At 45.3% G+C, this 23941-nt stretch overlaps 1 protein-coding gene across 1 annotated transcript in view; it reads right to left on the bottom strand.

The window, feature by feature from the left end:
- Positions 1–1392: 1392 nt before the first annotated feature.
- The window catches only part of MDGA2 (MAM domain containing glycosylphosphatidylinositol anchor 2), a 209694-nt gene continuing 187145 nt past the window's right edge, over positions 1393–23941 (bottom strand). Inside the window, exons 11-17 of the mRNA XM_059474248.1 lie at positions 23675–23852; positions 21432–21452; positions 15101–15256; positions 12092–12250; positions 8204–8334; positions 3946–4051; positions 1393–3489 (exon numbers count right to left, since the gene is read on the bottom strand). Of these exons, the coding sequence (XP_059330231.1) occupies positions 3401–3489; positions 3946–4051; positions 8204–8334; positions 12092–12250; positions 15101–15256; positions 21432–21452; positions 23675–23852 (840 nt within the window). The 3' untranslated portion in view covers positions 1393–3400. The remainder of the gene's footprint in view (positions 3490–3945; positions 4052–8203; positions 8335–12091; positions 12251–15100; positions 15257–21431; positions 21453–23674; positions 23853–23941) is intronic.

Raw genomic sequence — 23941 nt, 5'->3', positions numbered from 1 at the left:
CTGCCCATAGGGTTGGATTGGGATGAGATTTAAGGTCCCTTCCAACCAAAACCTTCTGGGATTTCCTGTGGAAATGACTGACAGACAGTCACTCTGGCTCCCAGCAGATCCAGCCCTTCCAAAGGGAGTCCTGCCAAAATCACCCATGGAGAAGCCTCTTGGATCACCCCTCAGTTACGTGGCTCTCAGGAAACATCCATGGGAAGATGCACAGTAAGGTTTGGATCCTGAGTTCCAGAACACACCAACCTCCAAAAAAAATCTGCCTCAGGGTCTCAACATGCCTGACCTGCTCCTTCATCCATCCACAACTGAAACCCAGAGCTTCCAGTGGGAAATTCAGTGATTTGTATTTTTTAAGGGTGTCAAACCCCACAGTTCATCCAGACTCAGAGCTCCCACTTTCTTCCAAATCCCATGGTCCATCCAGATTTGGAGCTTCCACTTTCTTCCAAACCCGATGGTCCATGCAGACTCAGAGTTCCCACTACATTCCAGACCCCACAGTTCATAAGACTCTGCGTTCCCATTGTCATCTGGACCCCAAAGACCATCCAGACTTTGAGTTCCTAATTCCTTCTAAACCTCACAGACCATCCGGACTTGGAATTCTCACAGTCTTCCAAATACCACAGTCCATCCAGACTCAGAGTTCCCACTTTCTTCCAAACCACAGAGTCCATTTAAATTTGGAGCTTCCACCATCTTCCAAACACAACAGGCCACGAGGCTCAGAGTTCCCACCATATTCCAAATCCCATGGTCCATCAGACTCAGAGCCACTATTTTCCAAATCCCATAGTCCATCTGGATTTGGAGCTTCCCACTTTCTTTCAAACCCCATGGTCCATCCACACTCAGAATTCCCATTGTTCTCCAAACCTCACAGTCCATCCAAATCTGGAGCTCCCACTATCTTCCAAACCCCACAGTCCATCCAGACTTGGAGCTCCCACCATCTTCCAAACCCCATGGTCCATTCCAGACTTGGAGTTCCCACTTTCTTCCAAACAGGGCAAGGTGCTGATAACCCCAAGGTTGTGGGTTCAATCCCCACAGGGACCATTCAGTTCAGATTTGGACTCGATGATCCTTGCAGGTCCCTTCCAGCCCAGAATATTCCATGATTCCAGGGATGAGCTTTAATGTCCCTTCCAACCTAAACCATCCTGGGATTCTCTGAAAATGTCCTGATTTGGAGCTCCCACTGTTTTCCAAGAACAGGAACTTAAAGACACCAAAAATGCCTAAAAATCAGAGAGCCAAGAGCATCCTGGGAATGCTCCAGCCCCCAGGCACCACCAGTATGGACCAGTACAACTCCAGCTGACACCAGTTGACCAAGGAAAGCCCTGCCAGCGTCTCAACAAACACACGCACCACGGGGCTGCCTTACCTGGAAAGAGGCTTTATTGAACAGAGCTGGAAAATTATCTCTTCAGTGGAATTACTGAATTTGCACAAACATTTTTCTACAGAATAAAAAAAATCAAGCCTTGTCATTGTTTTACTGCATCTCGTTGTGCTTTTTATACTCATATTTGCAATTATTATACTCATCTTTTGTTTGTTTTCACATTTGTACTCCAATTATTTGCATATCAGGTTTTGCTTTTTAATCCTAGGGTGTCGAGAGAACACAGAATAATAATAATTATTATAATTATAATAATAATAATACTCTTCTTTAGACAAAAGTCTTTTTTTTTTTTTTTTAAATGAAGTTAAAAGCTGAGCTAATTTAAGGAAAAAGGTCTTCAAATTTCATAACCAACTGGAAGGGAACTTTACAATGCAGTGGAAAACCGGCACGTGTTCGGGTAGCTCAAACCCATTTTGTACAGCTTTTATTTTTTTTTTTCCTTGTAAAAGTGGATTATTTTTAATTTTTTTTAAACTTTTTTTGTTTGTTTGTTTTTTGAATTTCGCTACAATAACAAAATAATCTTTCGCCCTCTGCACCGAGTCTGGCTCCGGGGCAGAGGCAGAGCCCCCTCGGAGCGTCCGGAGCTCCAGATGTCGGGAGCCATCCCAACGGAGGGGGAGAGTAAGAAAATCATCCTGTGTTTCACCACCTTCTGCACCAAGTGTGTGTCTGAACCACCTTTGTTCCTCTGGTTGACCCACTGGAGAACCTGAAACGACGACGACAACAACAACAAAAGGTGCTGCTCCCACGGGCAGCACCGCCGGGAGCTGTTTCGAATGGATAAGAAGCTGAAAGGCCATGGCTGTCTGCAAGGTCACACAGCATGGATCTCATCCCAAAGGCTTTCCACAGCAGCTTAGGTCCATCCATCCATCTCCAGAAGCGGCTCCATCTCCTTGCCTGCACACCCAGGCTCCAGAGTTTGTTTAGAAAAGACTTTGCACAGCCCACGTTTTCAGCGGTGCAAAGCTTCCGCGTCGAAATCATCGTTATTACATTTATTATAACTTTTTTTTATTTTTTATATATATATATTTATATATATATATATATATATATATTGTTCGGTTTTTTTGTTTTTTGTTTTTTTTTGAAATCAGGCTTGTTTCATTGAAGGCACTTGGTTTCCATGGCAATTTATAAAAGACGGTGGTTTGGTTTCTTCACTTCCGTAGAGCTGATGACTCCGGTGGGGAGGGGAGAGGGATCTTCCAGCGGCCGCGAGCAAACTCCCAGTGAAGCCTGTGACAAATGTAAGCCCAGGTGGCACGTCCTGGGTGGGAATGCATGCAAAAGGAGACAGCACACAGTCACCAAGCAGAGCCGTGAGGAATGAAACGGGAATGTCTGCAAACAGCTCCGATTCCGGGTTGTCCTCGAGGGGAGGTGACAGCCGAAGTAGAAAGGGCCGACATTTGTTTAACTCTACGCTGAAAACCTTCGGGAAGGGAAAATGAACGCCAGCTCTTCACGTACCCTGTTTACAGTGAGGTGTTTCTCTCTCTCTCTGTGTTTGTATTTCCTCTCTCTCTCTCCTTCCTCTTTTTTTCTTTTTTGGCAGGCCATTCGGTTTCCATGGTAACAAGCAAACAATTCATTTGAAACAAAACCAGCCATGACTTTGTGCTTTGACAAGGATTTCTAGAGCTCTTTGCCGAGAGTTCAACCAGATGATGCTGAATTCATCAGTGACCACAAAAGCACCTGAAGGTCTCTTCCTTACTTAGGCCAGATCTTGGTCTCAAGCTTGGTTCTTAGTGAGTTCCACTCCCGTGATGCCTTTTCAAGTCCCCAGTGCTTTCTTAATCCGCTTTTTTAAAATTTTTAAATTATTTATTTACGTATTTATTTAACTTTCGAGTCAGTCAGTGGAGGAATCTTTGGTAGTTTGTTTGGAAATGTCCATTTTACAAAGACTCTTTCTTCATGCCAGTGCCTGGTGAATCTTTTGTAGCCTCTGCCAGGATAAGGTCACCTCTGATGACTTAAGACAGACATGAGGATGAGGAGTGGGAGAAGTCGTATATGTGCTAATGGCCCAACAGCACCTGATCGTAGATCTACAAAAAGGGAAAAAAATAGAATTAAAGAGGTGCCCAGACCCCCTCAGCATTGCTACAGTGTTCCAACAAGGACAACTCTCATCAATGGGATGAAAGCAGGAACTGGGATGAAAATCCACCTGGCTATGTGGTTACCTCTGTTTTAATGGGTGGAGGGGTGAGACAGAGCCCTCAGGGAATCACAGCAGAGATTTCCATGGATTCCACATTTTTTGGGTCCCCTGAACGTTGTTTTGATGTTGCTTTACCTGCAAGAGTATCTCAAATCCAGCCCAACCTCACCCACCAGTCTCACCTCTGCCTCACACCCATCCAGCATCTGAGCAAAGCATTCCCCAGGACAACATCCCACTTTAAACCTTCCAGCTGACCCAAAGCAGGGATTGTTCTGTGGGAAAAAACCCATTTGGGAAGGGGAAAGACAGGAAGGAATTGTGGAAAAGGAGCACTCACTGTTGGCCGGTTGGTCGGATTTCATACACTCTCCTTCCACAATGGACACGTCGTCAATAGCAATGTCCCCTTCGATTCCAGGGCCACGGATCCCTTCAAAGATGAGCTGGGAAAAAGAAGATCAGAGGGTGGTAAATTAAAAACATCCAGTGGAGCAGAGGGGGATGAATAAAAAATGTCTAGAAGATCAGATCTTAAAATCGAAACCAGCACAAAAAAAAAAAAAGGATTTTTCTTAAAATTAAGACATTCAAGTATCTAATTTCAGATTGTGGAAGTAAATTCCATGCTAGGATCTGTTTTTCCCAACATGTGGGTTCTCATCAGGCTTTGAAGCTTTGATTCCATCTAGGAATGTTTTTTACAGAGGAATTGGGATGAGTTTTATCACAGTGAGAGACACAGTAGAGATTTTACTGCAATTTATGATGAACTTCAACCTCTGCTGAGTGGATGACTGCAATTTTAAAGTCCTGTTGGCACTTTTCTCTCAAATATTCCTTGTCTGAAACCAAACTGCTGGAAGAGGAAATCGTGCTTGGATCTCGAGAGGAAAACCTCTGCTCCCCCAAAATCCAGCCCCTGCGCCTTGGCAGCACGAACAACACCAATCAGTGGAGTTGAAAGTCCAATTTTTCCTGACAATGGAAAACAATTTCCAGCCTAAAAGGCTCTGTCCAAACACAACAGGCAGCATTTAATTAAAAGCTGCATTTGGCAGTGATTTTGGTGGCCCTCAGAGAGGGGTTGCTCCACACTCAGAACAAATCACAGCACAGGAGTTGGCAGGGCACGGAGCAGAACCCAGCCTGCAGCTCCCAGGGATGGCAGGAGGTGCCAACTGAGCAGAATTCCCTATCAGTACCCTGAAAAAAAATCCCTATTATGCTTTTGGACAGCTGTTGTTAAAAACACTGCATCAAACTGGAGAATGGGGGTTACAGGAAAGGTCACTCTGCTCTTAATGGGATGGAATTATGATCCTAGAAAGCCAATCCTGAGGGTTTTGATGGGATTCAGCTTCTGCCTCACCCCTGGAAGTGTCCAAGGCCAAGTTGGACAGGGCTGGCATATGGAAGGTGTCCGTGCCCATGGCAGAGGTGGAATTAGCTGATTTTAATATCGTCTGTCCCAAACCTGTGTGGGATTCTCTGATTTTTCCACAGAATTTCAGGCAGATTTTCACCATCCCTGTGTGCTCCCCTCACCCTGCTCCCTTTCCCTGCTGGGCACTGGGGGTGTCCCAGGAAAATCCCACCAGGTGGAGGGTGCAGGAGGGGCTTCAGGGCATCATTAACGCCCCCAAAAGTGGGGAGCTGAGAGGTCTCAGTTTGGTGCACATCGACCTGAAAAAGGAGTTAAAATGCTGCTGGAGACTGGGCCAACTGGGACAAACTGGGACAAACTGGGACAAACTGGTCTCCTGATATCCCCCCTGTCAGGAACACCTCCAGCCTGAGAATTGGGAATATTCGCTTTTGGATGGGGGAGTGAAAGCACTGAGATCATTCAAACACAGAGATAAATGCCAAACCAGCTCCACAAGAGTTTTGTGATTTGGGGTTGGGAATCCTGCAGGGCCAAGGGCTGCAGACCTGGATGTTCCCAGCCCGTCCTGCTGATGTTGGAATTCTCTGGACACAAAGGGACCAAATCTGGGTGGGCTGAGCTCCACAACGAGGGGCTGCCACTGACCCAAACAAGACACCTGCTGATCCCAATCACTGGTGATAAATCCTAGAATTTTAATTTGGATACTGCAATATTTAGATCCTAAATTAGCAATAAATCTGATCCCAATCATCCATATCATCACCATGTCCTGATGTTCAAACCTGAACTAAAATTGACATTTTCTGGATGACAGAACCAATGTGTCCCTCTCTGTTTGGGGTTCTCTATTTTTGGGGCATTCATTCTTTAAAAATATTGAATATCTGAGCTAGATTTATGCACTTTTTTGAGATTTAAAGCACTGCAGTCCTTCCAGATCCTCATGACAAAAGCTTTGTTCTATATCACAGGGACTGACAAGCTATAAAATCTTTTACCCCTATAAATTACCCTATAAAAAGTTTTAATTTCCATGACACTGCAGTGTTTTACTGCAAAGATTCACTTCAATTCCCTCTCCTTAAATTTCACTTGGAGCTTTATATTCCTTCCTACTTACACTCCTAAATGGAAAATAAAATTTGCTCTGATGCAAGAGATGCTAAAAAAAAAAAAAGATAATTTAAGGCTCCAAGAGTTCTGACATTTATTTGTTATATTTGGTCAGAGCTTTACATTTATTTTATGCTGAAACCTTTAAACACAACAATGTAAAAGGTGAAAAGCAGCCAAGGAGAGGAGCTTCCCTCTGGAATATCCCTCCTCCACTCCTCTGGATTGCTGCTGCCAAATCCTTTGCATTTCCCTGCCCAAGGGTTTGATTCTTCCCTGATTTTCTAAAGCCCTTCCCAGGTCTCCAAAACCCCCTCAAATCCATCTCTTTTTCCCTTTCCCAGGGCATTTATTATTTTCAGACATTAAATCACTTCTCTCTCCTTCACCCTTCAGAATTCTTGGATTTATCTCAACTTCACCAGTGAAAAACTCAATCACTCTGATTTCCTGTGCCTGGCCTGGGCTCTGGGTGTTCCCGAGCTCTGCAATTCCTCTTCTCCCCGTTCCTGACACTTTGTTCCCATCAAACCTCCCAGACTCCCAGCCTGGAACACCTCCCACTGTCCCAGGGTGCCCCAGTGCCCAGCCTGGCCTCGGGCACTGCCAGGGATCCAGGGGCAGCCACAGCTGCTCTGGCAATGCCAGCCCAGCCAGGAATTCCCAATTCCCAATCTCCCACCCATCCCTGCCCTCTGGCACTGGGAGCCATTCCCTGGCTCCTGTCCCTCCATGCCTTGTCCCCAGTCCCTCTGCAGCTCTCCTGGAGTCCCTGCAGGCCCTGCCAGGGGCTCTGAGGTTTTCCTGAATCCTTCCCTTCTCCAGAGGAATATTCCCAGCTCTCTCACATCCCACTGTATTTCACATCTCCCTCTCCCTCAATTTTCCTCTAATTCCCATAGTTGGAATTGCTCTGCAATCCAACAGACCAAATCATTTCTCTCCTGCCAATGCCTCTCATGCATGGAAATAAAAACAAAGGGTCAGTATCAGGAATTCCCTGGAAATACAGGAAGTGGAACCCAATGTAGGGTTTTAGAAGAGCAGTTTGGGTTTGTACTGAAGGAATCTTCCAAGGGCAGGTTGGACATTGGGGCTTGAAGCATCCTGGGATAGTGGTAGAGTCACCATCCCTCGAAGAGTTTAAAAGAAGACTGGATGTGGCACTTGGTGCCATGATCTAGTTGAGGTGTTAGAACATGGGTTGGACTTGATGATCTTAAAGGTCTCTTCCAACCTAGAATTTCTGTGATTCTGTGATTCTGTGAGGTGTGGAATAGGATAGGGGATGAATGTGATGGAACTGGTTGGGATGGGATGGGATGGGATGGGATGGGATGGGATGGGATGGGATGGGATTGAATGAGATGACATTTAATGGGATGGGATTTAATGGGATGGCATATAATGGGATGGGATTTAATGGGATGGCATTTAATGGGATGGGATTCAAGGTCACTTCAAACCCAAACCAGCCTGTGACTTTTTCCCAAAAATACATTTTCTCCCCTAGGAGAGCTAGAAGTGACAGAGGGCTCAGAGGAGAACCCTGCACTCAGGGCACGGCTCGTGACTCCCACATTCCCTGAGGACATTCCCAGCCTCACCCACAGCAGGATGTGCTGGCAGCAGCTGCTTTTTTAGGAGTGTTCCAGTTCCAAGCAGCTCCCAGTGTGCCTGGGAACTGCCCCTAAAGGTTCATCAGCACCTCCCTGTCAACCCCAGCAGGAAATGTGTGAAAAACCTGTCACAGCCCCCCGTGTGTCATGCTCCTGGATCATTCATTTCCCACAGAAAGTCCAGATATTTCCAAAAACCTCTAACACAGGGGCCCTAAGTAATTTCTCCCAGTGAATGATTTTATATTCCACTTGCTAATCTGAAATCAAAACCTGCTGGAATCACTCCCAGCATCTTTGGGAGGCTGGAAGGTGTTTTGAGTTCAAGCGCTATTAAGCTCCGTGGTGCTCAAGGAAAGAAATTATCTGTCCATGAGCAGCCTCCAGAGCCGGGAAATCCCGAAGAAAAGGGTCGATATTCCCAGTCTCCCTCCCAGCCCTGAATTCCCAGCTCCTGGAGGCGCCAGCCTTACCTGGAATGAGGTGGGGGGGTTGATGTTCACCCGGGCTTGGTTCCAGTGCTGTCCCTTATTCCCACTCGAGGACCACAAGGGGTTTTCTATGGCGGTCTGGCCTTTGAGCCTCAGGTAAACGTTCAAACTTCCTGGAAAAACAGCAGGAGAACTGGAGTTGGGAAGGCTCTGCCTGGATGCTGCGGGACCCTCCTCACCCGTTTTCCATGGATTTGAGGCGTGGAATTTTCTTGGTGTAAATTCAAAACCTTTTAAATTCAGGAAAGCTGGGAAGTGGTGATGAGAACTCCCAGCAGAGGGGAACTGAGCACCCACCCTGCAGCTCAGGCCAGGCATGAGAATTCCAGGGAAAACAGGCAAAAAGGAATTTTCTGTGGTTTAGAGCAAGAAATTTGCATTAGACCTCCTTATCCAGGGCAAAATCAGCAATTTGGTTGTTTTGTGCTGAATTCTTGCTTGTTAAACCTGCCCAGCTTTCCTCTGCCCATTGCTGAACTCTCAGAGTTTCCCAGAACCCAGCAGATCCATCTCAGGGAGAGACCTGATGCCATTGGGAATATTTCTGGAGGACAACAATAACCTCAACATCTTCTGAGTTCAAAAACCTCCAAAATCTTTCCCTGCACAGGAAAACCCCCCAGAGCTGCACCTTTGCCCACACACATTTTTGCCACCTTTGCCAGCACAGACATTTTTGACACCAGGATCACCTGTAGACATGAAGAGAACCAGATTCTCTTGGTTCACCAAAAAATAACAAATTTAATTTCTCTGGGCTCATTAATTCACAGGATTTGGGGAGTTTTGGTACTATTTGCCACCGTGGTTGCCTGCAGGTGTGTGGGGCAGTGAGGTCTCTTTGTGCTCTGTAAATTCAGTGTATTTCTCTTAAACTGAGTCTTTCAGACTTTCAAATTCCCACAGGAGCAGCATTTTTTGGGATGCCTGGCACAGCAGATCCCAAAAATTCCAAGGGAAGCTCCCAGATCTGAGGCAGCTGCACCTGCTCTGGAACAGTTCTTATTTCTAGCAAAAGTCAAACTTGGAGCCTTGGAAAACATCAGGCTGGAGATTGAATGGAGGAAATATTCCCCTGTTGGCCTTTGCACCAGGGTGAGAGAATAGGAGTGGAATGGAACTGGAATGGGACTGGAATGGGATTGGAATGGGATTGGAACGGGATTCCTTTAACCCAGCCCAAGTGTTTGGACTGCTCAGCCTCATCCCTCCTCCAAATATTTATATGTTTATATTTATATGTTTATATTTACATATTTATATTTATATTTACATTCATATTCATATCCATATTTAAATTTATTTTTAGTTTTAGCTTTAGTTTTGGTTTTAGTTTTAGTTTTATTTAGTTTTAAAAGTTTATTTATTTTTAATTTATTTATATTTATTTTATATTTATTTATATTCATTTCCATATTTATATGTGTAGTGGTTTTGGTTTGTTAATTTGAGATTTTTTTGTTGTTTTTTTCTTCATGAGTGTGGGGGGTTTAGTGTTGGTTAATTGCTAATTTATTTACTTTTGCTGTGAGATAGGATTAGGAGAAAGATAAAGTAGGCTTAAAACTTTAAAAGGGTATAAAGAAAAATTTATTACTAGTAATTAAAAGGAGGAATAATAGGAAGTAGAATTAAACTTTTAGAATACTTTCTAACTTTTAGAATATAGAAACACTCTTTGACCCTTGATGTTTGTAATTTGTTCTTCATAATTCACCACAAATAAACAACCAGAATACGACCAGATATTGCAATTTCTAGATTTTCTCTCAGCACGGAGTGGCTGAATCCCTTCCCTCCAATAAAAACCCCAGCACAGAGCCAGGAGAATTCCAACCTGGAGCTGCATCCACCTTCCTGCAGCACAGAGACAAAAAAAAAAAAAGAATAACCTGAGTGCTCTTGTCTGCTCTGCTTAAAATCTGAGCTCTGCCTGGGGGCAGGGGGAGCTCGGACAAAGCAAGCACCAGAACTCTCTGGGAGGATGGGTTTGCCCTTGAAATAGAGACAAAAATACATCAAACCAGGTCACTTTGACATTGGAAAAACTCTTGGCACATTGGGAGCACCCAGAAACCCGCAAAGGACTTCCAAATATTGGATTTTTGTTGTTTGGGCTTTATATTTTCCCACTTCTTTTTTTTTTTATGTACCACAAAAAGAAATTAAATGTGGGTGTTGAAAGAGGCAGGATTAAAAATAAACTGGCAGGTACCCTTTGAAAATCCAAATTCCTGCTGTGTGCGAGCAAATTTGTCACGATTTTTCCACAGGAAACACATGAGGAATGCAGCTGCTCCCTGCCTGATCCTGATTCCAGTCAGGAATGCCTAAAACACTCACATATATTCCTTGAAAATCTGCATTCCTGCGGCTTTAAAGCAAATTTGCCATGAATTTTCCATGGGAAATGTATGAGGCATGCTGCAGATCCCTGCCTGATCCTGAATCCAGTCAGGAATACCTAAAGCACTCGCAGATATCTTTTTAAAATTTACATTCCTGCAGTTTGAACAAATTTTCCATGACTTTTCCATTGGAAATACATGAGGCATGCTGCTGCTCCCTGCCTGATCCTGATTCCAGTCAGGAATGCCAAAACCACTCAAACTTACTCCTTGAAAATCTGTATTCCTGCAGTTTGTGAGCAAATTCTCCATGGCTTTTCCACAACAAATATATGAGGAGTGCTGCTGCCTGCCTGATCCTGAGTCCAGTCAGGAATGCCTGAAACACTCACAGATACTCCTTGAAAATCCACATTTCTGCAGCTTTTGAGCAAAATTTCCTTGACTTTTCAAAAGGAAACACAAAAGGAAAGCTGCTGCTCCCTGCCTGATCCTGAATTTAGTCAGGAATACCGAAAACACTCATAGATATCCTTTGAAAATCTATATTCCTGCAGCTTTTGAGCAAATTCTCCATGAGTTTTCCATGGGAAATACATGAGGAATGCTGCTGCTGCCTGCCTGATCGTGAACCCAGTCAGGAGTACCTAAAACACTCAAATCTGCTTCTTGAAAATCCATATTTCTGCAGTGTTTGAACAAATTTTCCATGACTTTTCCACAGGAAACCCCTAAGAAATGTAGCTTCTCCCTGCTGATCCTGAATTTAGTCAGGAATACCTAAAATACTCACAGATATCCTTTTAAAATCTACATTCCAGCAGCTTTTGAACAAATTTTCCAGGACTTTTCCATGGGTAATAGATGAGGAGTGCTGCTGCTCCCTGCCTGATATGGAATCCAGTCAGGAATGCTGAAAACACTCACACATACTCCTTGAAAATCCAAATACCTGTGGCTTTACTGCAATTTTTTCCATATGTTTTCCATGGGAAATGCATGAGGAGTGCTGCTGCTCCTTGCCTGATCCTGAATCCATCAGGAATACCTAGAATACTCACGGATGTCCATTGAAAATTCATATTCCTGCAGTTTTTGAGCAAATTTTACATTAATTTTCCACAAGAAACACCTGAGGAGTGCTGCTGCTCCTTGCATGATCCTGATTCTACTCAGGAATGCCTAAAACATCCCATTAGACTCAGGAAAAATCCTTGCTAGAATCAACTTTTCCCTTGCAAGGCTCTAAAATTCCCATTCAGATCAATGGGATTCCCATGCAATTCCCCGCCCAAAACCTCACTCATGCAGGAAACACTTTCCAGCTGCAAGAGGGAAATTCCTCTTTCCTAAAACTCCCTGGTTAGTGGAAATCAGGATGTTGCCACAATTTGGATGCCCTCAAGCACCTCCCTGAGTTATGCCAGTCTCTCAGAGGAACTGGCACTCTTCCCATGCTTTTCCTCCAAACAAGAGGATTTTTTTCCAGCTATTTTTCCCAGAGGAATTGGCTTTCTCTCACCTATGTGCTGTCCATACATGTGATAGTAGAAGCTGAAGCAGTAGGCCGTGTTGGTGGCTCCGTAGGGATTTTTGGGAGCGACGCTGAAAACGGGACTGACAAGTCGGGCCTTCTCCCCTTCCAGCCTGGGCCGGGATGTCTCAATGTACATGTAAAAACCTGGGAAAACCAAAAGGGAAACCATTGGGATGAGGCCCTCAACACCTGTGTGCATGTAAAAACCTGGGAAAACCCAAAGGGAAACCATTGGGATGAGGCCTTCAACACCTGAAATGTCTCAATGTACATGTAAAAACCTGGGAAAATCCAAAGGGAAAACAGTGGGATGAGGCCTTCAATATCTGAGATGTTTCAATATACATGTAAAAACCTGGAAAAATTCTAAGAGAAACCATTGGGATGAGGCCCTCAACACCTGAGATGCCTTCATGTGCATGTAAGAACCTGGGAAAATCCAAAGGGAAATCATTGGGATGAGGCCTTCAACACCTGGGATGACTTGATGTACATGTAAAAACCTGGGAAAACCCAAAGGGAAATCAGTGGGATGAGGCCCTCAACATCTTTGTAAAATGGAAAACCTGGAGAAATCCAAAGGAAAATCAGTGGGATGAGGCCTTCAATATCTGAGATGTCTTCATGTGTGTGTAAGAACCTGGAAAAATCCAAAGGGAAATCAGTGGGATGAGGCCCTCAACACTTGCCTACATGTAAAAAACCTGGGAAAATCCAAAGAGAAATCAGTGGGATGAGGCCTTCAACACCTGAGATGTTTCAATATACACGTAAAAACCTGTAAAAATCCAACAGGAAAACCATTGGGATGAGGCCTTCAACATCTATGGACATGTGAAAACTTGGGAAAATCCAAAGGGAAACCCTTAGGATGAGGCCCACAACACCCAACACAGAAGAAAATCCTTAGAATGTGACTTTCAGCACCTGGGACATCTCAATGTACGTGTGAAAACCAGGAAAAATCCAAAGGCAAATCCTTAGGATGAGGCCTTCAACACCTGTGTACATTTGAAAACCTGGAAAAATCCAAAGGGAAATCATTGAGATGAGGCCTCCAACACCCAAGATGTCTCAATGTACATGTAAAACCCTGGGAAAATCCAAAGGGAAATCATTGGGATAAGGCCCTCAAAACTCAACACAGAAATAAATCCTTAGCGTGAGGCCCTCAACACCTGGGACGTCTCGATGTACATGTGAAAACCTGGAAAAATCAAAAGGCAAACCCTTAGGATGAGGCCTTCAAAACCAAACACAGAAGAAAATCCTTAGCATGAGGCCCTCAACACCCGGGACGTTTCAATGTACGCATGAAAACCTGGAGAATCCAAAAGAAAATCATTGGAATGAGGCCTTCAGCATCTGGGATGTCTCAACGTACACTGAAATATGCGGAAAAATCCAAAAGGAAATTATTGGGAGGAGGCCTTCAACATCCAACACAGATGGAAATCCTTAGGATGAGGCCCTCAACACCTGGGACATCTTAATGTACACATAAAAACCTGGCAAAATCCAAAGGGGAATCCTTGGGATGAAGCCTTCTACATCCAACACAGACAAATGCAGGAAGATCTTGGAATTACCAAGCATCCTGATGAAGTTCTCACTTCCTTCTCCAACCATGTCATTTTTGGGACTAATTTTTTCCTACATGAAGCCCCTGTGTTTCCAAAAGCTGCTCCAAAGCCCTGTTTTCCATGAAAACTAAAATCCAGGAAGCAGGCCAGTGCTGGAAAACATCTCCAAACTGATGAACCTTTGCACAAAGTCTGAGGGGGTTCAGCCTTCAGTCCTGAGGGGGAAATTTATCCCTGGAAACATGACTTGTAAAATAGAGGGAAAATATCGTGATGGAAACCTTTCAAGGAATATCTTCAACTTGCCATGTCAAACCCACAGAAGACAATATCCCTTTATTCCATTCCTGGAAGTGCCAACCACAGAGATTTTATTGAATTAATCCAACCAAATTAATATGGTGCAGGATGAATTTTTCCCCTTGGAAGTGCCCACAATAAAATAGCAGGAATTACTGCAGGTCTGGATAAATTCAACTCGATGTGTTGGACTTTTCAAATGCAAATCCCCACTGCAGTCAGGACCACACGTTAGCAGGGGCAGCAGATTGAAAATTGCACATTTGAAAAATAGCTAGAACAAAAATGGGGCAAAATCCCCTCACTGAGAGAGCCCAAGGGAGAATTTAAATTATGTAAAGCAGGAGAATGTTTTAAGATGAGCCAGATTGCCCCAGTAGAGTTTAATGTGAAGGGAATCACTTTGAAAACGGCACAATAAAAATGAGGCAAGGTGGGAATGGCACCATCGAGGGTTGTGTTTTGGGACCTGTCACTCCTCAGCCCCGGTAATTCCTTCTGGTAGTCCTTGAAGGATCTTGGTCTGAACTCAGAGCCCCTGGCAGGGCCTGAAGGGGCTCCAGGAGAGCTGCAGAGGGACTGGGGACAAGGGATGGAGGGACAGGAGCCAGGGAATGGCTCCCAGTGCCAGAGGGCCGGGATGGGTGGGAGATTGGGAATTGGGAATTCCTGGCTGGGCTGGGATTGCCAGAGCAGCTGTGGCTGCCCCTGGATCCCTGGCAGTGCCCAAGGCCAGGTTGGACATTGGGGCTTGGAGCAGCCTGGGATAGTGGAAAAAGTTTTTCATGGAAAGAGTGACAAAGTTCTAGAATGTTCTGCCCAGGGAGGTGGTGCAGTCCCCATGCCTGGGTGTGTTTAACAAAGCCTGGATGTGGCACTGGGTGCCAGGGTTGAGTTGATATGCTGGGGCTGGGTTGGACTCAATGATCTCGAAGGTCTCTCCCAACCTTGTGATTCTGTGATTCTGTGTCCCTGCCATGGCAGGGGTGGGACAAAATGAACTTGAATCCTTTCCTATCCCAATCCATCTGGGATTCCATGAGCAGGAAATGGCTGAAGTGCCTGTCCTGGACAGTTCCCTTATCCCACATTCCTCACTGCTGGATCTTACCCTCCTTGGAGCCGGTGCGGTCGGCGTTGGGCCCCGTGTTGGGCGTGTATTTCGTGTCCCTCGTGGCAGTGCTTTGTTTTGTCCAGTCAAAGTTGTCGGTGTCATCTTGAGTGAAAAGGCAAATGTTCCCATCCTCAAAGCCACAGTGGAACTCTCCTGCCAAAACAAATAACAGGAATTTACTGGCCAAGGTTTGCCATCCGATCCTTATTTTTCAAACTCCTTGTCAATTATCCACAGTTTTCTTTAGCAGCAAGCTCAACAAAAAAAAAAAAAAAAAAAACAAAAAACAAAAAAACAGGGTCATCGATTTGTGCTGGTGAAATTGAAATTATATATATATCTTTTTGTAGAGCTCCTCCCCATCTATTCAGATTTATACAGTGGTTTTTAGAGGTGTTGTCTCTTTTCACATTTCTAAAAAACTGGGGAGAACAGAATCATTCTCATAAAACATTAAATATGGGGGGGAGAAATGTGGGAAGTGGGTTAATGTGGTTTAGGAATAAGAGACAGCAGTTTTTCAAATTGTAAACATTATCTCCAAGCGGCATCTCCTAAATTATCCTTCGTTTCAATAGGGATGGAAAAGGAAGTGGCTAAAATGAGGCAAAGGAGCTTTGGGATAGACATGAAGGAAATGTCTAAAAATCAGGACACTGCAGCACATGGAGGGATACCAGGAGGAGAATTGAGTCCCCATCACCAGATTATCATAACAAATTCCTGGGAGGAATATCTGAATCCATATGGGAAGGAGAGATGACTGTATCATGTCCTGGACACACCTCCTGGATTTTCACTGAGATTTCTGTGATGTATTTGAAGAAAGTGGTAAACACGTAGGTCTAAAGAATAAAAATTGCCAAGAAGCCCAAGGAGGATTCCTGGGATCCTCTCCTGCATGGAATTGTGAGAGCCCAGTGATCCCAGTGATCTGCCCTGCTGGGTGATGACGGGATGAGAAATTCCTCCTGTAATTTAAGAACCAAAACAAAGCCCAGCTTGGAGGTTCAGCTCTCACTCAGAGCATTACAAGGCCCCGTGGAGTAGAGTGTGCAAAAGCTGAATTTCACTGCATGAACAATTCCTGCTGAGTTTACTCTTTCTGCAAAGTCCATTGATTTATCTGAGAAAAGAAGGAAATCTCCCTTCTCCAGGGAGAAGGCAGCTGCCTGCACACGGTGTCAGCTTGGAGGGGTGCAATTTATATTCATTGCTAGGAGAAACTCCAACCCCCCGGTGTCGGGGGATTGTTCATCCCTGTTAAACTGAGAAGGTGGATAAATGTTTGCAGGTTTGGGCTTTTGGGGAGCTCTAAATCCACTTAAGCCACTGGAGCTTCCCTGTTAATCAGTGAGGAGAGAGGGACCTGGAGCTTAGTGCTGCAACACTCAGGTGATGCTGCAGGCTCAGAAATAAGCTTGGAAATTTCACTTCAAACCTCTGAATGGACTCAGAGTGATTTCCAAATATTCCTGGTTCTCCTTCTGTTTTTAGAAAGAACAACACAAAGCCAAAGGGGTCCAGGGGGCAGCAGGGAGGAGACTGGGAGGGTCCTGCCCTTCTGCTCAGCCCTGGGCACATCTGGAGTGCTGTGTCCAGCTCTGGGATCAGCAGGACAGGAGGGACCTGGAGCTCCTGGATCTGGTCCAGGGGAGGGATGTGAGGATGAGGAAGGGCTGGAGCATCTCCATGGCCAGGAAAGGCTGAGGGAGCTGGGGCTGCTCAGCCTGGAGAGAAAACCCAGCTGAGAGGGGCCTCAGTCCTGGGCGTCCCTGTGTCTACCTGTCTGTCCTGTCAGTCCCTCTCTGTCCCTGTGTCCCCCTGTCTGTCCCTGTCTATCCCTGGCTTCCCTGTCTGTCCTTGTCTGACCCTGTGTGTCCCTCAGTCTGTCCCTGTCTATCCCTGTGTGCAGAGGTCAGAGCAGGCCCAGGCTCCGCTCCAGGCCCAGCAATGGCCCCAGAGCCAGGGGCAGGGATTGATCCCAGGAATTCCCGGGCACAGGAGGCAGAACTCCTGCCCTGGGCAGTGCCCAGAGAGGGGCTGGAGTCTCCTCCCTGGGATATTCCAGAGCCACATGGACACAATCCTGTGCCCTGGGCAGGGACTGGCACCTGTGACCCTCTGTGGTCCCTTCCAGCCTGATCCATCCTGGGATTCTGTGCCCCTCCAGGCCCATCAGTGTAAAACACAATCCTATAAAACCAGGTTAGAACTGGAATGCAGTTCCCAGAAACTTCCTTGGCTCTCGAGCAGACTGGTTTGGGTTCCCAGTAAATCCATCAACATCACCACATCCCCCAGGAGAATTCATTCCCAGAGCACAGCTCCTTCACTGCTGACCTGAGCAGGATGTGGGATTCTGGTTATCCCCGGGAACTCAGCATGGTGGGAGCTGCTCTGGGCACCAGGGAGGGAATTCTGCCTGGGAGGGACTGGGCTGGGATTGCCAGAGCAGCTGTGGCTGCCCCTGGATCCCTGGCAGTGCCCAAGGCCAGGCTGGACACTGGGGCTTGGAGAATCCTGGGACAGTGGGAGGTGTGGGATGGGATGGGATTCAGGTCCCACCAACCCAAACCAGTCCCTGATCCTTTGATGGTTCCATGATTGCACCCAAATCCTTCAGGAGAGACATTGACTGATCGTCATCTCCATCTTCATCCCAAGACTGGGAAAGGAATTCCAAGACCCCACCAAGGCTCTTGAAATGATCCAGGACTCAATCAAAGCTCTCTGAACAAAGTGCCAGCTGTGCCTCTCCAAGAATTCTTTTTACACCACCTGAGCTCCGCATTCTCTTGGTTTACCCCACATTTTGTGGATTTTGCTTCCACCTCCACTTTTGCATCTTCCTGCAACACAGAAGTTGCTGCTTCTACACAAAGGGATGAAATCAAAAGGCAAAACTTGAGAGAAGGAGAAAAGTTTTCATTCCCAGATCCAGTCCTGGAGCAAAGTGAACAAAAGAAGGAATTTTCAGCCATTCAGCACTTTCTGCACTGCCCCTCCAGTGCCTTAAAAGCTGCATAAATGTCTTCTGCCCTCCGAGCTTCATTAAGAAATTCCATATCAGCAGAACAAAAAATTTTTTTCCTGAGGTGAAGAAAAAAAATAAGATAAATATTCAAGCCATGTGGGGAAAAAAAAGAAGAGTCGAAGTTTGCCATTTATTTAATAGTCAAACATTGATTTCATGTGGAATACCTTGGAAAAGGTTAGTGCTAAATGTTCTTGGCACTGAACACTCCTTAAAAAATGACAGAAGAAGAAAAATGGGAAAAAGCTCCTCGGGCTTTGCTCCGTACTTTTGTAGGAGCATTTAAACAGATTGGGATGCTCTGGAGCTGTTAATTGCTGAGCAGGAGGGCAGGAGGAACGAGCAGCTCTTCCACAGGTGCTCCAGCCATGGCCCTAACGATGGTGCTAATTAACATTAATGAGAGTGGTGGTTTTTGTCAGGGCACATGGCAGCTCTGGAAGTGGATTCAGGTCATTAATAATTTCCTTGCCAATTAGAACAAAAGCTGAAGCTGTTCTGGAGGTGAAACCCTTCATTGTAGCAGAGATTTGTGTCATCCATTCCCATAAAATCCAAGCTGGATGTGACTCCCGAACATCTCCTCTCTTCTGTTATTCAGGGGTGACCTCTAATTGTACAAATTGATCTAAAATCCTTCTGGTTTACATTAAATGGTTTCTGTTAGGCGGTAAAAAATGAAGTGGAGAAGTGAGGCTCCACCTCAGAGTTGAAATATTTTGATGTTTTTGTGGAGATTGCATCAAAAGGCAGGATTTAGGGAATGGGATTATTCCAGAATTGAAGCAGGAAGAGCATGACTTCAGTTTCCAGTCAGGAATCTTGTCCTGGTTGGATACAGTTCCTCATCTTTGTTCACATAAATAAAACCAGAAATCTGCCCAACAGGTTTAGGGACAACAGGGATTTTGTAGGAAGCGCAGACAAGGGAACTGGGGAAGGATCTGGAGCCCCAGGAGGGGCTGAGGGAGCTGGGCAGGGGCTGCAGAATCCCTGAGGAGCTGGGCAGGGGCTGCAGAATCCCTGAGGAGCTGGGCAGGGGCTGCAGAATCCCTGAGGAGCTGGGCAGGGGCTGCAGAATCCCTGAGGAGCCGGGAAGGAGCTGCAGAATCCCTGAGGAGCTGGGCAGGGGCTGCAGAATCCCTGAGGAGCTGGGCAGGGGCTGCAGAATCCCTGAGGAGCTGGGCAGGGGCTGCAGAATCCCTGAGGAGCTGGGCAGGGGCTGCAGAATCCCTGAGGAGCTGGGCAGGGCTCACCTGGAGCAAAGGAGGCTCAGGGGCCCTTGTGGCTCTGCACAGCTCCTGCCAGGAGGGCACAGGGACAGAAGGAGAGGGAACGGCCTCAGGCTGGGCCAGGAGAGGCTGAAATTGGATATCAGGGAAAATTCCTTCATGGAAAGGGGGCTCAGGCCTTGGCAATGTCCAGGGAGGGTTGCAGTGCCCATCCCTGAGGGATTTCAAGCCGTGTGGAGGTGGCACTTGGGGCCATGGGGGGCAGTGGTGGCCTTGGGGAATTGGGATACAGACCGGGATTTCTTTCCTACCAAGGGATTCCAGTCAAAAAGTCCGCAGGGAAAACAAGCAAAGCAGAATTCTACCATGGCTTTGGGCACCTGAAAGGAGTGGCCCTGGGGACCCTGCAGCTTTGGTGGAAAAACTTTCCAGTCCTTCCCTTGAGCCAACACATTCCTTATTCCCATTTGGATGCCACCCACATTCCATCATGATTCTACAAGACTCTTGGAAAATTAGTTTGAGATCTTAAAATCCTAGAGGAGCATGAAGTACTTGGGATTGTATTTTTCTTCCCATCAGAGCCTAGATTTAATATATTAATTAGCAAGAGTCTCATTCCCTGCTCGTTAAGACTCCATGGGAGATGTTCCTGCAGCTCCCAGCAGTTTTGAGCTAAGCCCTGCTTAATTATTAACATGTTGGACAAGATCTTCTGCAAATAAGTTTAAAATTTACACAAAGGCTTAAAGTTGAATCTGAGGGATGGAGCAGGGCCTGCTCCTTGCCTGATCGCTCCTGCTTCCTGCAGCAGGAAAAATGGGAGATTGGACCTCATTCCTTATGTAGGGAATAATTTGGGATGTGTTATTAAAAACAAAAATATGTTGTGACAGAAAAAATGGATTTGTTGGGGTTTGGGAGAACATGATGGAGTAGGGAGATGTGGGACTGTGGGAACAGGGTGGTTTTACTGGGATGTGCCAAATCTCCAGCCCAGTCTCCTGCCTGGATGTTTGCAGGGATTTGGTGCCCATGGAAAAGTGGAAGAACAAAGTGTGACTTTGTGATTTCCAGCCTGGGACACCCCTGTGTCAGAGTTTGCATTCCCAGTCGTGCCTGAGTGTCCTGAGAATTTGGGGAGGACCAAGATCCTCTTGGGCTCTCCCCATTTCTCTGTGCAATGATTCTGTGATTCCTGGATCTCTGTGGGGAAGAACTTCCTTCTTTTTGGTTTCCATCTGCCCTAACAAACATGGAAATAACTCAAGAACGACAAGGAAGGCTCTGGGGAGACCTTAGAGAACCTTCCAGAGCCTGAAGGGGCATCAGGAGAGCCGGAGAGGGACTGGGGACAAGGGATGGGAGAACAGGACACAGGGAATGGCTTGAAGAGGAAGGAGGGTGGATTTAGGTGGGAGATTGGGAACTGGGAATTCCTGGCTGGGCTGGAGTTGCCAGAGCAGCTGTGGCTGCCCCTGGGTCCCTGGAGGTGTCCTAGGCCAGGTTGGACATTGGAGCTTGGAACAGCCTGGGACAGTGGGAGGTGTCCCTGCCCTTCCATGATTTCCCAAGGCATCCCCAACAGCTCCTGAGCTGCTCCACCACAGCTGGATCTGAACTTCAACCCCTGAATATTTTCCTTTGGATGAACTCTCTGGGGCAATGAGAAAGATGAGCTGGAGCTGTGATTTTCCTTCCTTTATCCTTGCTGGAACAAGAGGAATCCCAAATGACACCTTCAGGTGGTTTCTGCTACACATGGGCTGCAACTGGAAGTAAAATACTTCAAATTCAATTTTCAACTGAAAGTAAAATACTTCAAATTTACTTTTCAACTGGAAGAAAAATACTTCAAATTTACTTTTGAACTGTGACAGACAACCAATGCAAGGAGTGTTCTTCATGGCATGGGAGATAAAATAATAAATACTTCCAATTTACTTTTCAACTGGGAGTAAAATACTTCAAATTTACTTTTCAGCTATGAGGGACAGCCAATGCAAAGACTGTTCTTCATGGCATGGAAGATGAAATAATAAATATTTTAAATACTTACGGAGATGTGGATTAACCGGAGCTGGAAAACAGAGGGAAAATAAAATTATTACAAAGAAAAAATTCTAATTCAATATTCAGATTATCCTAAATTTCCCCTTGCTGAATATTGAAATTCATCTACTTTATTCCTTAAAAGGCTGGAAGAGAATGAAATCCAAACCTTCACAATGTTCACAACATCCTAAGCCTGGGAATGGCTTCCCAGGTTAATCCAGAGGAATCTGTGAAATGCTAAAACCTGGGAATGGGATTGAAGGAGGGATCATTCTGTGGGTCTGTTTGCAGAAGGAGAAATTTGAGGATGGGTGATTTAGGAAAAGGCCCTTCTGCCACAGCCCCACACACGTGGGAAGCAGAAGGAGGCTGAGATCAGGGCTGGAATTGAATTTTAACCACAGAAAATCCAAAATTAAATTTTATCCCCAGTTAACGGGGACATCTGACAATGCCAGAGCATCACTCCAGGTTTTCCTGCTGCCCTTCCTTGCTTTAAACCCAGCCTAAGATTCAGCAAAATCCCAAATTCAATCTGGATTTTCCACACCAGCTCTGAATCAGCACCACTTTACCTGAAACACGAGCAGTGATTTGCTCCAGTGTCATCTCCCCGAGAAACCCAATCTTTACATCTTTTACCTACAAATTACCTCTGATTCTCCAAAAAAACCTCAATTTTACAGGATCCCTGAGTGATTGAACCTGGAATTAGCTGCACTCGCTGGCAGCTGCATTGACTGAGGCTTGATTTGTAACTAAATGCAGGGCTTTGGATGGAAAATCTCATCAGGTGTCACCTCGAGTCACACGGTTTGGATTGTTCCCAGCAGAGCAAAACCAACGCTCTGTGTCACACCCAGGCACAAAAGCAGACAAGAAAATGAAGGTGGTTAAGCTGAATTTATTCAGCATCATAAACCTGGGGAAAAAAGCCCTCCAAAACAACCAGAAAAAAAACCCACAAAAATCCCAATTTTGGAGCAGCGCAGCTGCAGGACAACGTGTAAAGGAGGTTGAGGGGTCCTGGAGCAGTTTGGGATGGGAATGAGATGGGTTTAGGGGAAGTTTTTTTATCATTTTGGTGAGAATTTTGTGGCAGGAAGATGGTGGTAAACAAGGAATTATGTAAGTGTCACATTTAGGGATCCTTCAGCCTCCTCTTTAAGGTCCTTCTTGCTCATTCATTGCAATTTTTAAAGCACAAAAACAAACAAACAAAAAGAAATTCAATTTTTCATTAAATAAACACACAAAAAATAGGAATTTGGATGGATTTAACAGAGGATTGAATTTCTGGGTATATGGTAAATAGGATGTATGGATATTGTGGTTTTCTTTTTAAATGTAAGTGGATTAATCTTTGTCAGAGTGACCTTTTAGAGGGAAATTTATAGAGCCCTTCCATTATTCCTTATATAAATTTATAGATTATATAATTTTGCAAAGGACTACAAACAGTCGCTGTTTTTTTAAAGACAATAATTCACATTAAAATAAAAACTGCTCATTCTGGGGGAAAAAACCAACTTTGTTTGCAGATTTTTCTTCAAAACTCATCCTTCAAAACAAGAATCAACTCTAAATATGCTGTTTGATGAAGCTGACATTCATTTATTCCATTTTTTTCTTATTTCCCACAGAAAAATTGGATGGGATTTTGGGGTTTGGCTGTTCAGAATTGTTTTGTTTGGCTGATTTTGTTGTTATGAGAGGTAAAGATTTTCCTCTCTCCCAGTTTCTCCCCTTCCTTTTGGGATGACCACACTCATGACATGGGAAAATTACAAAGCCCTTCCATTATTTGTTATATAAATTTATAGATTTTATAATCTTGCATAGGAGCACAGTCACTTTTTCTAAAGACAATAATTCACATTAAAATAAAAACTGTTTGTCCTGGGGGGAAAAAAATAACCTTTGTAGATTTTTCTTCAAAACTCATCAAGGATCAACTTGAAATCTCCAATTTCATGAAGCTGGCATTAATTTATTCCAACTTTTCTTTATTTCCCACAAAAAAAATGGATGGGATTTTGGGGTTTGGCTGTTCAGAATTATTTTGGTTGGGCATTTTTGTTGCTACGAGAGGCTGCGATTTTCCTCTCTTCCCATTTCTCCGCTTCCTTTCGGTGACCACACCCATGAGCATGCTCATGACGTTATCCCAAGGCTGGGAACAGCGACGCCATTCCAGATGACCCAGAACATTCCCAACCTCCTTTTCCTTGGGTTTGGGGTCCTCACCGCTGTATTTGATGACCCGGATGGTGGAGTCCCCCTCCCCAAACCGGGTGATGGGCGTCAGGCGGACCTCGTAGGCCTCGGGTTTGATGAGCTCCGTCAGGTTGTAGGTGATCAATTCCCCCTTCTGGATGTTCCCGTTCACCGTGATCTCCTGCTCCCACCAGCGCTGCTGGCCGGCCTGCAATCCAAAAAACCCAAAAGTCAGACATTTTGGGATTTGGTTTCACCTTAGAAAGCAGAGGAGACCTGGGAAGCCTTCAAAATTCC

Source organism: Ammospiza nelsoni, chromosome 6 (genome assembly GCF_027579445.1).
Source record: "Ammospiza nelsoni isolate bAmmNel1 chromosome 6, bAmmNel1.pri, whole genome shotgun sequence".
NCBI classification, from domain to species: Eukaryota; Metazoa; Chordata; class Aves; order Passeriformes; family Passerellidae; genus Ammospiza; species Ammospiza nelsoni.
This window is presented reverse-complemented; position numbering and strand designations above follow the sequence as displayed.